The sequence below is a fragment of the Micromys minutus genome (assembly GCF_963924665.1).
Source record: "Micromys minutus genome assembly, chromosome: 6".
Classification (NCBI taxonomy): Eukaryota; Metazoa; Chordata; class Mammalia; order Rodentia; family Muridae; genus Micromys; species Micromys minutus.
The window spans coordinates 4,990,332-5,005,752 of record NC_137975.1 but is presented as its reverse complement, the minus strand read 5'-3'; the positions used below and the strand labels follow the sequence as shown (position 1 = coordinate 5,005,752).

Genomic DNA, 15,421 nt, shown 5'->3' with positions numbered 1-15,421 from the left:
CACCCCACAGTTAACCTGGCAACAGTCAGGCATCAGCTTCTCTACTCATCTCCTCTTTCTCTTTTCCCCTACTACCCTCTTTACTCTCCTCCCCATTCCCTGAGCTGAAACTCTAAATTTGTAAGTCATGCCCAATTAAATGTACTTTTATGAGCTGTGTTGGTAATAATGTATCCTCACAGCAATAGAAACTCTAACTGAGACACTCCCAAAGTTCTTTTGGTCATAGCATTTATCATATAAACGGAAGTAAATTGAAATGGGTTTATAGAATATTGCTTGAATATACCTTAACATGCGGTTTTTGTGAAGATCTAGTAACATATTTGGCACTTTGTGCTGTATAAAGCCCTTGTGAGCTCAGATTCTACAAGGCTGTCTGTATGAATTTGAAACATAATGTTGAAAGCCAAGGGGATGATGGAGGTCAGTCTTGTTATGTTCCAGAGGGAAGTATAGGTTCTATCTGAATTGATCTTGTGATAATTTCAAATAACAATCTCTAGAGCTGAAACTAGTGCATCATTTAGATAACACATGCTGGTCAGTTCTGGTGGAGGGATCACCTTTGCCTAATAAGTTGCCAGAATCATTGAGGCAAATTCTTTTGGGGGAAGTGTTTAATCAGTGTTTGCATACCAAGCTATAGGTCACTGAAGCCAAAGCTATATTGAAAACTGGCACCAAACTTTGCAATATATAAGACTCTTCTAAATGGTACTGGAAACTGCAGTACTAAAAGGGGTCATAGAAAAAAGCTAAAGTATGGCATCCTTGAAAGGCCAGTAAAAGCCATTGTTGAGGGTATGACCTCAGTTACCACAGAAACCTCAGGATTAAAGGGTTATTGGAAGAAGATGAAGATTCACACCATGTGGTACTGTTAGACTCACAAAGGAGAAGACTGAAAGTCATTGGTGATAGTAGAGATCCCATCATTTTAGAGATGTCAGGACTGTGGCATAAAAGTCAAGGTTTCTAGCAACCATGGGACAGAGATGGCCTGAGACTAAGTATAGCATATAGCAGAACCAAAGAAAAAGAGCTGGCTAAGCCTTTGGGAGCCCCATGAGTAAGTACAAATTGCCAAGTATTGAACTTTATGCAATCTACATATAGTTTTGCGAGCATTTGATAGTTACTGTTCCCTAGTCATAAACATTTCCAGTTACAAATTAAAAAGACAGTAACGAGGGCACAGAGCAGAGCCCGGTAGATCTGCCACGCGGATCTCCAGCTCATAAGGTTGAGAGACTGGTGAGTGGAAGATCGGGGCGGCCAGGGAGCAGAGAGATCTCTGCAGAGTGCACACACGGGGCACACCCTCCGACCTGCCTGATCCTGGGACCAGAAACAGAACTTTGGAACTTCTGTTCCCACCCAGCGACTCTGAGACATAGAACTGGGCTGGGCCCATCTGCCACCTGGACCAGTGGAGATCCAGGGACACAGACCAGATACAAGGGAAAGGCTAGAACATATCACTGACAGCAAAATGGCAAGAGGAAAGCGAAAAAGTGTATCCCAAGGAAACCAAGACAACCTGGCAACACCAGAACCCAGCTCTCCCATAACAGCAAACATCGGAATTCCAAACACTCCAGAAAAAAAAGACACAGACCTGAAATCGTACCTCAAGATACTATTAGAGATACTTAAACAAGAACAAGAGGAAAAACAAAAAGATTCAGAAGCTTTTAAAGAGGAAACAAGACAAAGACTCAAAGAACTCAAAGAACTAGTGGAAAACACAACCAAAGAGATGAACGAATGGAAGAGAGAATTTAAAACGGAAATTGACACAATAAAGAAAACACTAAAAGAGATAACCCTAAAGGTAGAACACCTAAAAAAGAAATCAGGAGTCACAGAAGCAAGCATTTCCAATAGATTACAAGAGATGGGAGAGAGAATCTCGGGGGTGAAAGACAACATTGTAAACATAGACAAAATAGCCAGAGAAGATGCAAAAACCAAAAGCTCCTAACGCAAAATGTCCAGAAAATCCAGGACATAATGAGAAGACCGAACCTAAGAATAATAGGAATAGAAGAGGGAGAAGAGTATCAACTAAGAGGCACAGTAAATATCTTCAACAAAATCATAGAAGAAAATTTCCCTACCCTCAAGAATGAGATGACCACGAACATAAAAGAAGCTTTCAGAACTCCAAATAGGTTGGATCAGAAAAGAAATACCTCCCGACACATAATAGTCAAAACACCAAGTGCCCAAAGTAAAGAAAGAATACTAAAAGCAGTAAGGGAAAAAAGTCAGGTAACATGTAAAGGCAGACCAATCAGAATCACACCCAATTTCTCAACATAGACTATGAAAGCTGGAAGAACCTGGACAGAAATCATGCAGACCCTAAGAGACCACAAGTGCCAGCCCAAGGTGTTATACCCGGCAAAACTATCAATCACAAAGATGGAGAAATGAAGATATTTCAAGACAAATTAAAATTTACATAATATCTGACCACAAACCCAGCACTACAACGAATTATAGGTGGAATACCCAATACAATGAGAGAAAATACAGCCTAGTAAAAACAAGAAAACTCCTAAACAAGAAAAATAAAGAAGAAAAAGACACAGACACAACTCAACCCACAAAAGCAATAATGGCAGGAAACAGAAACAACTATTCCTTGATATTTATTAACATAAATGGACTCAACTCCCAAATAAAGAGACATAGGCTATCAGACTGGATACATAAACAAAATCCAGCCTTTTGCTGCATATAGAAAACTTATCTCAGAGACAAAGACAGACACTATCTCAGAGTAAAAGGGTGGGAAAAAAACTTCCAAGCAAACAGCCCCAAGAAGCAGGATGGAGTGGCAATTCTAATATTGAATAAAGTAAATTTCCAGCCAAAAGTTATCAAAAAAGATAAGGAAGGACACTTTTTACTCATTACCGGGGAAATCTGTCAGAAGGAACTTTTAATCCTTAACATATATGTTCCAAATAAAAAAGCACCCACATTCATAAAAGAAACCCTACCAAACCTCAAAAAATTCATTTCACCCCACACAATAATAGTGAGAGACTTTAATACCACACTCTCATCAATGGACAGATCATAGAAACAGAAACTGAACAAGGACACTGCAAAACTAGCAGAGACTTTGAACCAACTAGAATTAATAGATATATACAGAACATATCATCCTAAAGTAAAAGAATACACCTTCTTCTCAGCACCCCATGGCACCTTCTCGAAAATTGACCACATAAATGGACACAGAACGAGCCCCAATCGATATAAGAAGATTGAAATACTCCCATGCATCCTCTCAGATCACCATGGTCTACGGCTGGTCTTTAACAACAACAAAGACAAGAAAAAGCCTACATACCCGTGGAAACTAAACAATGCACTGTTAAACAATAGCAGGGTCAAAGAAGAAATAGAGAAAGAAATTAAGAACTTTCTAGAATTCAATGAAAATGAAAACACAACATACCCAAACCTATGGGATGCAATGAAAGCAGTACTGAGAGGAAAACTCATAGCCCTAGTGCTTCCAAAAGGAAACTGGAGAGAGCTTACATCAGCAACTTGACAGCACAGCTAAAAGCCCTAGAACAAAAGGAAGCAGATATACCAAAGAATAGTAGACGGAAAGAAATAATCAAAATTAGGGCAGAAATAGACCAAATAGAAACAAAAAGAACCATTGAAAGAATCAAAAACACTAAAAGTTGGTCCTTTGAGAAAATCAACAAGATTGATAAAACCCTAGCCAGACTAACTAGAGGGCAAAGAGAGAGTATACAAATTAACAAAATTAGAAAGGAAAGTGGAGACATAACAACTAAAACTGAGGAAATTCAAGAAATCATCAGATCCACTTACAAAAATTATACTCCACAAAATTGGAAAATCTGGAGGAAATGGACGAATTCCTAGACAGATACAAGGTCCCAAAGTTAAACCTGGACCAAATAAACCGTCTAAATAACCCTATAACACCTAAAGAATTAGAAGAAGTGATCAAAAGCCTCCCATCCAAAAAAAATTCTAGGTCCAGACGGGTTTAGTTTAGAATTTTAACAGACATTTATTGGGGATATAACAACAATACTCTCCAAACTATTCCAAAAGATAGAATCAGATGGAATATTACCCAACTCATTTTTGAGGCAACAATAACCCTCATACCTAAACTACACAAAGACCCTACAGGGAAAGAGAACTTCAGACCAATCTCACTTATGAACATTGATGCAAAAGTACTCAACAAAATCCTTGCAAACCGAATACAAGAACACATCAAAACAATCATTCATCATGACCAAGTAGGCTTCATCCCTGGGATCCAGGGATGGTTTAACATAAGGAAATCCATCAATGTAATCCACCATATAAACAAACTCAATGAACAAAATCACATGGTCATCTCACTAGATGCTGAGAAAGCATTTGACAAAATTCATCACCCCTTCTAGTAAAGTCATGGAAAGAACAGGAATCCAAGGTCCATACTTGAACATAATAAAAGCAATATACAGCAAACCAACAGCCAATATCAAACTTAATGGCGAGAAACCTGAAACAATCCCACTAAAATCATAGACTCGACAAGGCTGCCCACTCTCCCCCTACCTATTCAACATAGTACTGGAAGTCCTGGCTGGAGCAATTAGACAGCAAAAGGAGATCAAGAGGATACAAATCGGAAAGGAAGAGATAAAAACATCACTCTTTGCCGATGCCATGATAGTGTACTTAAGTGACCCCAAAAACTCCACCAGATAACTCATACAGCTGATAAAGAAGTTCAGCAAAGTGGCTGGATATTAAATCAACTCAAACAAATCAGTAGCCTTCCTATACTCAAAGGACAAACATATGGAGAAAGATATTAGGGAAAAGGTACCCTTCACCATAGTCACAATAACTATGAAATACCTTGGTGTGACTCTAATTAAGCAAGTGAAGAACCTGTACGACAAGAACTTCAAACCTCTAAAGAAGGAAATTGAGGAGGATCTCAGAAAATAGAGAGATCTCCCATGTTCATGGATTAGAAAGATCAACATTTTCAAAATGGCCATCCTGCCATAAACAATCTATAGATTCAACGCAATCCCCATCAAAATTCCAACACATTTATTCATGGAATTGGAAAGATCAATGTGCAATTTCATATGGAACAACAAAAGGCCTATAATAGCGAAATCCATCCTCAATAACAAGAAAACATCTGTGGGATTCACTATCCCTGACCTCACGCTATATTACAAGGCAATTGTGCTGAAAACTGCATGGTACTGGTACAGAAATATGCATGTGGATCAATGGAATAGAATATCAGATACAGAAATGAGTCCTCACATATATGGTCACCTGATTTTTGACAAAGGAGCCGTAAACATTCAATGGATAAAGGGCAGCCTATTCAACAAATGGTGCTGGTCAAACTGGCACTCAACATGCAAAAGAATGAAAATAGACCTTTTCTTATCTCCTTGTATAAAGCTCAAGTATAAGTGGATCAAAGATCTACACTGAAACTATTAGATGAGAAAGTAGGAAAAACTTTAGAACGTATAGGCACAGGAGAAAATTTTCTGAACAAAACACCAATGGCTCAAGCTCTAAGGTCAAAGATTAACAAATGTGACTTAATGAGATTGCAAAGTTTCTGTAAGGCTAAGGACATTGTCAACAAAACAAAATGGCAGCCAACAGAATGGGAAAATATTTTTACCAACTCCACATCAGATAGAGGCCTAATATCTAAGGTATACAAAGAACTCAAAAAGCTAGACACCAGAGAATCAAATAACCCTATTAAAAAATGGGGTACAGAGCTAAAAAAAATGTTCTTAGTTGAGGAATATCGAATGGCTGAGAAATATCTGAGGAAGTGCTCCACATCCTTAGCCATCAGGGAAATGCAAATCAAAACAACCCTGAGATTCCACCTCACACCAGTCAGATTGGCCAAGATCCAAAACTCAGATGACAAAAGATGCTGGTGAGGTTGTGAAGAAAGAGGAACCCTTCTCCACTTTGGTGTGGTTGCAAACTATACAACCACTCTGGAAATCTGTCTGGCAATACCTCAGAAAATTGGACATAATACTACCTGAAGACCCAGCTAATCCACATCTAGGCATATACCCCAGAGACACCTTAGTACACAACAAAGATATATGCACCACAATGTTCATAGCAGCTCTATTTATAATAGCAAGAAGATGGAAAGAACCCAGATGTCCTTCAGAAGATGAATGGATACAAAAATTGTGGTACATTTACACAATGGAATACTAGTCAGCCACCAGATACAATGACTTGAGCAAATTCTTAAGAAAATGGCTGCATCTTGAGAATATCATTCTGAGTGAGATAACCCAGTCACAAAAGAACAGACATAATATGCAGTCACTGATAATGGGATGCTAACCCCAGAGGCTCGCACTGCCTCAGAAACAACTCACAGACTGTATGAAGTCCAAGAAATAAAAAAAACAAAACAAAAAAAATTTATACAACAAGAAAACTCTGAATATTTCCATGTTACATTTTGTTTTACATGTACTTTATGCTCATTGTAACTATTAAGGTTTCAATGCATACTATCAAACCTTTAAAAAATCAAGTACTGACTAAAAAATATATTCATACAGTTTTATGTAAAAATTATTTTAAAATCTGAAAAAAAGTGTTGACAAAAATGTATTGTATAATTTTATGCAAAAATGCTTAAAATCTCTACTTTTATCTTTGGTAAAATAAAGTTGTTTTTAAAAAAAGAAGTATTCTAATTATTCTATGAAACTAGCTTGGTGCAGTGGGTGAGGAGCTCCCAGTGAAAGTATTTGTATCAACAGTAAGTGTAAATAAGAAGGAATTCTTGGGGTATTCCTTTACTGTTCTCAGCAATCTGGATTCTTCTGAGGCCCTCTCATGGTATGTGGGTGACATCGTCTTTCTATTAGTGCTCACACTTAACAGGAAAGGACAGAGTTTGTGGAGGCCATGCATAGGATCATGTTAGCACCTCAGTCTTTTATCTTTTCATCTTTTACAAAGGATGCATGGCAATTTGTGCCTAGATATTTTCATGGTCTATTCCCTCTTCTGTCTCTGTCTCTCTGTCTCATCACCCTTTTCCACAAACTTTACTTAAAACTCGTTTTAGGTTCTTATAGAGAAAAAAAAAGAAAGACAGTAACTTATTTTTGATATCAAATGAATAAATACTTTAGAGATACTGGAGATTTAGAAAGAACAGATATCTAAAGGACTGAACTTTTAAAAGTATTTGAATTAAAAAAGTCAGGAGAATTCTAAAAGTTGGAATGTTTTATATAGTAATATAGATCCTAATATTAATTCTTGGAGACAAAGAAGAAATTAATATTACAGTTTTATAGTAATACATTTGTAGGTCATGCTGATAAAAGACCAGTTGTCCTTGTTCATTTTTGTCAATTTGACAGTGTCCAGAATAATCTGTGAGGTTGGAACTTCAATTTAAAAAAAAATGCCTCCATAAGAATGGCCTTTACCCAAACTGTGTGGGCATTTTCTTGATTAATAATTGATATGAAATGGGAGGGCACAGCTCACTGTGGGTTGGGTAGCCCCTAGGTAAGTGGCCTTGGGATGTACAAGGGAACAGAAGAAGCCAGGAAGAACACACCAGTAAGCAACCTTCCTGAGTAGACTTTATCTCATCTCCTGCCATAAGTTTCTGTCTTGAGTTCCTAAATTGCTTTCCACAGATGATGCACTCTGACCTGTAAGCCACATAAACCCTTTCCTCCCTGAGTCACATTTGGTTATGGCATTTGACAGAGCCACAAAAAGCAAACTAAGAAACACATAAAATATATTTTGATCACACACTCTTCAACTTCTACTGTGCTGCTGCATATTTCCTATTAATTTCATTTTCTTTATTTGCTAGTGTATGAAATATCACCCTCTGAGCCCAGTTAATGATGGCTTTGTACATTCAAGCCATCCAAGGGAGAATGAGAAACATCACAGTGCTCATAGCCTTAAAGTACCTGACTCTTTCTCAACTAATAATCATCAACCACCAACAGATTATCAGCTAGTGATGGGGCCACATGAGAACCTCCAAAATCTATGGTGGAATTCTGACTAGACTGATCTTATATAGGTTTTCTGTAGGTAACTTCAACTGTTGTAAACTCATGAGCTTTTATCTGCAAAATTGTTAGTAAAAGGGCTCAGTGAATAAAAGTGCCCATCATTCCCAAAGACCTGAGTTTGAACTATGGACCCACAAGGCAGGATGGGAATGTCAACTGCCAAAACTTTTCCTCAACATGTGCTGGTAATATTGTCATTGCTCAAACAAAATCAATAATGTAATAGATACTTTTATAAAAATTTCCTTCACTGAAATATCCATTTTATTTATTTCCAGTTCTGGCTTATGGTTTAACACTGTCTTAGTCCTAAGTATTGTTCTAGTGTTTTGTTTTTTCAAGCAGTTTTTATTGTTTCCAGGCAGTAGTAAGAAAATAATTCCAACCCATTGAAGAGAATGTCAGAATGAGTGAAGGGGGTAGTAAGGTTATAGGATCCTTTGGACATGCCAGGTCCTTCCTTTTTACTTTTGAGATTAAGTTACACTAAATAAACACTGCTTGATGGATGAAAGATCTTGAAGTATGTCTTTTAAGGCTGAAGAGATCTCTGTAGTTGAATCACTTAAAGTATGATGCACAAAGCCTATGTTAAAATTGTGGTTACAATCTTAGTTCTGTAGAGAGAGAGCCAGCTAGGTCATCACAGTCTGCGTGTTAGCAAGCCTAGTCCTTTAAAAAGTGTCTAGGGAGAGACCTTGACTCAAAACACAGAGTAGATGTTACCTAAGAAACATATGCCCATTTTGTCCTATGGACTATACCTAACGCACATTCTTCATACACAAGAACACGTACACACACATACACACACACACACACACACACACACACACACACACACACATAACTACACACCATAAAGCAGTGTACTTCAATAATTTGGCAAGAGCCATGTGGAATTGTTGTGTCCTGAGAGAGTTAAAATGTTGCATTTTAATATTAAATAATGCTATTGAATATTGTTTACATTGGCTGTTCAGCAATTTTCTTTTTTATAACTAAAAAAAATGTTAAAAAATGTTTTTAAACTTGTTGACATAAATTCATTTAAAAATAGCTTAAAATTTTCTATATGTGCATGAAGAACAGTGGACAATGCCATGTGGATACTACATTGCCACATGTAGGAGAAATGGTATTGATTTCTTGATGGCCTAGGTGTCATTGGTTTAAAAGTGCCGTGGGGGTAGTAGAACATTGCTGGTAGTGGCAATCCTGTAGATTGCCTAACCACATAGAATCATTAAACATTATATTTCGATGCTACAAGACAACACATCGTAGTGGAATATATAAATAAACCCATCTTACCTTTCTGGCAGAAAGGTCCCTCATATGGAGAGTTGGTGCAGTCACAGGAGTAACCACTTTGTTTCTCCACACACTTGTCCCCATTGTGGCAGTTGCTTCCATAGCTGCTGCAGTGTCCTGGACAACCAGGTCTAACTCCAGATGTGACCTTTGCCCTCTCTTCCAGGTCTACTTTATGCCCATTCAGGTGTAATGAACGGATGCATCCAAGAAAGCCTTTCTGTCTTGTTGATGTCCCTCCTATTTGTAAAAAAAAAAATAAAATGAGGTGAAAAGGATGAAAGGTATCATAAATATATTACATAGATATAACTTGAACATCACAAAATCTCTACCTGCCCTCTCTCCCACAAACCAGGTCATACCTGCTATGGACTCTCACTCCCCCTAGTTAGAATGAGAGGCCTGTTATGGTCACAGCTTTTCCTGTTTCTGTTTGGAGCGATGCCCACACTCCCCAACCCCCACCCAGAAGTTAGCCGAACTACTTCTTTGCCTAGACACCTTCTTTTGATGTTCAGATCAGCCTAGTCACAAGCTGGATGACTCACAACAATGCTCCAGTTTACACTGCAGGAGGTTACAGTTCGACCCAAAAGGTGTCTCTTTAACAGGGTAGCTAGGGGATATATATACTACCTTTTCTATCTTATAGATGGAGCTGGATTCCGAGAGTAAAATGCCATTCTAGTAACAAGGATGACCCTAGTCATGTCTTTCTTTTTCTTTTTTTTTTTTTTTTTTTTTTTTTTTTTAGTTGTCTAAAACTTTATTTCAAAGTTATTCGCCTTGCTATTAGTAAGGTGTGGTTAACACTCCGTGCCAGTATCGCCGGGCTTGCCCATTGCCGGCAATGGACCCTGAGGAAGCCCACTTCTTGGCACCCAAACGTTAAATTACTTTTTTCAAAACCTACAGAACTCTCAATACTTGCAAAAAAAAAAAAAAAAAAAAATGACATGCCCCATTTCCCACCATTCCTTAAATCTGAGCTTACATTATTCATCTAGAGCAGTGGATGTTAAAATGAGATCATTTTAACCAATCAAAGCTGTACAAATCAAAGTCCTACCAGTTAATATTGACAAGAATATCTTACAAATGCTACATTTCATTTCACCTTGCAATCTGAAACATTACATGTTTATGTGTTCATTTTAGATAACTGAAACTTCACAGAATTAAACGCAAATAAAGTGAAAGAAATTTTTCATTCTGTACATTAGTTCCGACTACCTCTGTTTTACAGTCTGTGAGGCTCATGTCATTGTTCAGCACCAAAAATCACCCCGAGAACTTTCTAGTGCATTTTCTTATTCATCTCGTGTGGTAGTTTTTGTTGTTTTAAAAGTCAAAGTTTAGGGAAAGAAATGTTATGAGTTCTACTACTAGATCTTGAAGTGAATATTCCTTTTGGCTAATCAAGACTATGTGAAATTTTCACTATGTAAAAATGTGGGTTAATTTTTCTTATTTTTATTGGACAGATACAAAAACAAACAAAACACAAAAACACACAAACTACACAGGAGAAAAGGTGTCGGGTGAATTTAGGCTGTCAGTCTATAAACTGGATCTGTAACACTGTAACCTAATAATGCCCCGCCCCATCCTTCCTACTTTATACTTTAGTCCGCAGGGAAGGTGCTCAGGACCACAGCAGCAAGCATCCACACACCAGCTCCATCTTGGTGCCGCTGAGCACCAGGCACGGTGACCTGGCCAGAAGTTCCCATAGCTGTGTCCATAGCGCCCAGGTGTACCCTGAGTGCTGGGACAGAGGGCTGCTCAACGCCGGCATCTTTCTGCTCACCTGATTATAGCTAACCTTTCCTACCGATGCCATCCAGATCCTAGAACCGTACCCCCTTCTTTCTCTTCAGGATTTACAAATCTTCAAAAAAAAAAAAAAAAAAAAAAAAAAAAGATAAATGTTTGCCTTGCCATTTTAAAGCAGTGTTTATGTGTAACATTTAAATTCCACAATCCCCAACCTAGAAAAGTGGTTTTTTGTTTTTGTTTTTTCCAAAAGCTACAGGTACTTTTTAAGTATAAAATTATTATACATAAAAAAATTAATTTTTAAAAATTGGACACTATAAGTACCATCTCTTTTTGCCTTCAGAAGCACTCAGTTCACACCACGTTTGAAAACGAAGCTGCATGCGTACAAACATCCAGAGAGGTATAAAGTTCTACAGAGCCCTGGAACATCATTGCGGTGCATTCACCATTGGCCAGACCACAACAGGAAGCATGTTAGCAAGTTCAGCAGAGACTTTTCCAAAAACGCAATAGTTTTCTGGGCTCTGTGTCAGTTACATTACATTTTTAAGCAACACGTAATCTGTAAAATTGTCCCAAGACATCCATTCCGCCAACCGTTTCCATACCCATCCCAGCCCCAGGCTCTGTGAAGGCCACAGAGCTCTCAGTGTTCTCCGTTGCTGATGACAGCTGACTCAGGTTCGGCTGAGGTTGCGGGGAGTCTTGGCACTTTCTTAGCAGGGCTTGGAATGTGCTCCGTTGCTGTGTTTGAATGCACAAGTCCCACTCCTTCATCCAAACTGTGGTCATTTGTGAAGGGGCGCCGGGCATAGGTTTTTCTGTGCTTTTCATCCACTCTGACCAGGTACCACGTTCCTTCAAAGAGTGAGTCTACTGAACACTGGGGAATATAGTTGGCTAAGTGATGTGTGTCCTCTCTGAGCTTCATGTTTTCAGCAAAGACATCGGGCGCCACACAAGTTCTTGCATCAAGCCTTGATTTAAGGTCAGACAAACTTGCTGTTATTTTATCAAGAGCAGATCCTGGGGTGGCATCTTGTGTGACTTTAAGGGAGTACAGAGTCGCAGCCAAGCCAGAACCATAAGAGAACACTCCAATCCTCTTCCCTGCCAACTGCTGAGGTGAGTACTGTGCCAGAACAGAAGCAAGGGAGCCATATACAGAAGATGTGTACATATTTCCGTTCTGATTGGATACAAGCAAAGACGCCTTTGTTTTCTGGTTGAACAGCTCAGAACTGGCCTTCATAAATGCCTTCTCCACATCTCTGTCAAAGTAAGTATCTTCTAATTTAACGTCCCCAAAGGCTTCCAGTCCACTGTAAATACTGTTTTTATCTCTGTTTTGATCGTTAAGAAAATCATTCAGGAACATCCGAGCTAGAGATTTCTGCACCAGCTTACAGTACGGTGAGTGAAAGATCATGAAGCCAAAGTCATTCAGGGTAAAATCTTTATCCTTTCCCTCTTTCTGCCACTGGGCCCGGATCTTTTTGCGGTAGACAGAGTAGCAGCGGTCCAGTGCGCTGAGGTAGCACTGTATGGAGAGCTTCCCGTCTACCACGGGATACTCAGACAGCATGTCAGGCTTGTAGAAGTCGTACGCATGCTGCATATGTGTTCCACGAAGCCCTCGGTCAAAAACTAAAGGAGCGTTTGGCCCAATGAGCAGAGCCACAGCCCCAACTCCACCTGTAGGTCTGGCATTTCCGGTGGCGTATATAGCAATGTCTCCTGCAACTACCAGAGCATATCGTCCATCCAAAGAGCTGGATTCGATCCAGTTGACGGCGTTGAAGACTGCGGCTGTGCCCCCATAGCATGCGTTGGTCGTATCTATCCCTTCTATATCTGTATTCCCAGACTCCTCAAACAGCTGCATCATATTAGACTTCACTGATTTTGACTTGTCGATGATCGTCTCTGTTCCGACTTCTAGCCGCCCAATGCAATCATAGGAAAGGCTATTTCTCTCCATCAGTTTCTGAACCACAGTCAGGCAGAGAGAGTTGATGTCTTCACGGTCTGTGCAGAAGCCCATCCTGGCCTGGCCCAGGCTGATGGTATACTTTCCAGCATCTACACCATCGTATTTTTCCAACTCAGCTTGATCAACGTATTGAAAAGGAAAGTAGATTTCAAGGGCAACGATCCCCACATCTTTCGGCCAGCAAGCTTCCGCATTCAAAGGAAGTGACCCAGGCATGCTGAAAGAGCCAAACGTGATCGGACCCTCGGAGCGGGACGGAGTAAAGCACGGAGGACGGTAGACCGTCTTTCTTTTTCAAACCCACAGGCCTTCTCCCAGAATAGCTGCTGATGGTACAGTCGCTGTCATGTTTCCTTTGTGGCTGGAAGCAAGGGCTGGCCCTTTTCTATAGCCTTGACATGAGATAGCCTTGTGTTAAAGCTACCTGTTAATGAGGTCTAGCATGTATTGTAAGGCATTTTTATGTAGTATTTATTTCTGTCTCTTTGAAAATCTATAAGGACAAGAGACTTTCTTTTTGTCCTTTCGATCCAAAAGCTCATGGTGCTCATTTTGTGGTCTTGATCCTATTATTCTGCCAAAGAAATTAATTCAAAGGGCAATTTAATTTCAACTTCCTTCTGTTGAATTATATCATTCTATTGCATGAGAGTAATATCTTTGTGGTGACACTTAGCTGTGGTGCTACTGTGAGCTCTGCTAACCTTTTTTGTTAGTTTCACAATGAGAGAAAGGGATTTGAGAAAGTGGAAGGCAGTGTTGGGGATGTGATTCAGTTGTTAGAACATATACAAGGAGGCCTGAGTTCAATTTCCTGTACCACGGAATAAACTATGTGTGTCGGTACACATCAATAATTCAGCATGCAGAATGTGAAATCAGAAGGGTCAATAATTGAATGTTATCTTTGCTTTCATAGCATGGTCAAGGCCTCATTGGGCTACTTGAGGCCCTGTTTCAAAGAAAAAATAACTTGAGAGGAAGAAAAACTGAGAGGAAACAGCTCTTGTTAAAATGCTTAAAGATTAAACTTTACATGACCACAGTCTCTTCAGATGAATAAAATATGGATAGTTGTATGGTCTATAAGTTATCACATCTAGGATTCCATGTGCTTTTAGTTAAGCTTACTGCACATCATGCAGTAGAGTGTTTATTTGCTGCTGTTTCTTCTTCTGAGTCACCACCTATTTCCAAGAACTAGTGGGAGCATTATGCATTACCTGCTTAGTGATACCAGAATTTATTGTTAAAATACTATTTAGCAGATTAAAATTCTTGCCTCCCATTCATCCTTCAGTTATAATCTGACTTTCAGCTGAGACAATATCTGAAGAGGGCTAGAAGAAGCGTCAATATTCTCCATCAAGCAATGAGAAGATTGAAACTTTTTCTTTGTTGTGTTTACCTAAGTACATAAGTATGTATGTGTGCTATAATGCAAGAAGTATAGCTAAACCTCATTAACATAAATGTGTGGTGCTGAAAATTCTGGGTGTGCCTCACTCTGGCTTCAGAAAACAGGCAAGTATTGGCCACCCTTGAGCTCAAGGTTATATCATAGGTGAGTGGAGAATGCATACACATTCTTGGGTTCTGACAAAAATTAATGGACAAAGAAAGAAAGAAGAAGAGAAGAGAAATGAGAGGGAGAGAACAGGGAGCTGGAGAAAATCTGAGGGCAGAAACCATAAATACTCTATTTTCTGTATTTATCAGCTGCCTTCACTAAGATTCCTGTTTACCATCCTTTGCTGCTGCAAGTCTATTACATTTTGGTTTACAACAATAGATCTCAACCCATGGGTCAAGACCCCTTTGGGGTCAACCAACCATTTTAGCATCAAATATAAGATATCCTGCATATTAGGTATTTATATTAAAATTTGTAAAAGCAGAATAATTACAATTATGAACTAGCTTTGAATATAATTATAAGATCAGCACATGATGAGGACCTATATTAAAGAGTAACAGCATCAGAAAGATTGGGGAATATCTAGAATTAACTAGTTGGGCACTTGTGCTTATTGAGGTAGATAAAATAGGTATATTAATTTTACTGTTCTAGACAAGAAATATATTGACAAAGAAAAATCGAACTGTAAATTGTGGCTGGGGAGATGGGTCAATCAGTAAGGTGCTTGCCTTGCTACCAAGTACTGTATGGCCAATGTTG

The 15,421-nt window shown here is 38.9% G+C and overlaps 2 protein-coding genes across 2 annotated transcripts in view; both read right to left on the bottom strand.

Moving 5' to 3' along the window:
* LOC308421688 (contactin-associated protein like 5-2-like) overlaps positions 1–15,421 on the bottom strand; it is a gene marked incomplete at both ends in the record, with an annotated part of 257,115 nt that overhangs the window by 77,331 nt on the left and 164,363 nt on the right. The window contains 1 exon segment of the mRNA XM_080918130.1: positions 9,465–9,704. Within this exon segment, the coding sequence (XP_080774256.1) occupies positions 9,465–9,704 (240 nt within the window).
* On the bottom strand, positions 11,708–13,458 carry LOC308421426 (hydroxymethylglutaryl-CoA synthase, cytoplasmic-like; the record flags this gene model as incomplete). Its single annotated transcript, XM_080917790.1, has 1 exon — positions 11,708–13,458. One exon carries the CDS (start codon positions 13,456–13,458, stop codon positions 11,896–11,898), a length of 1,563 nt encoding a protein of 520 aa, XP_080773916.1. The 3' UTR covers positions 11,708–11,895.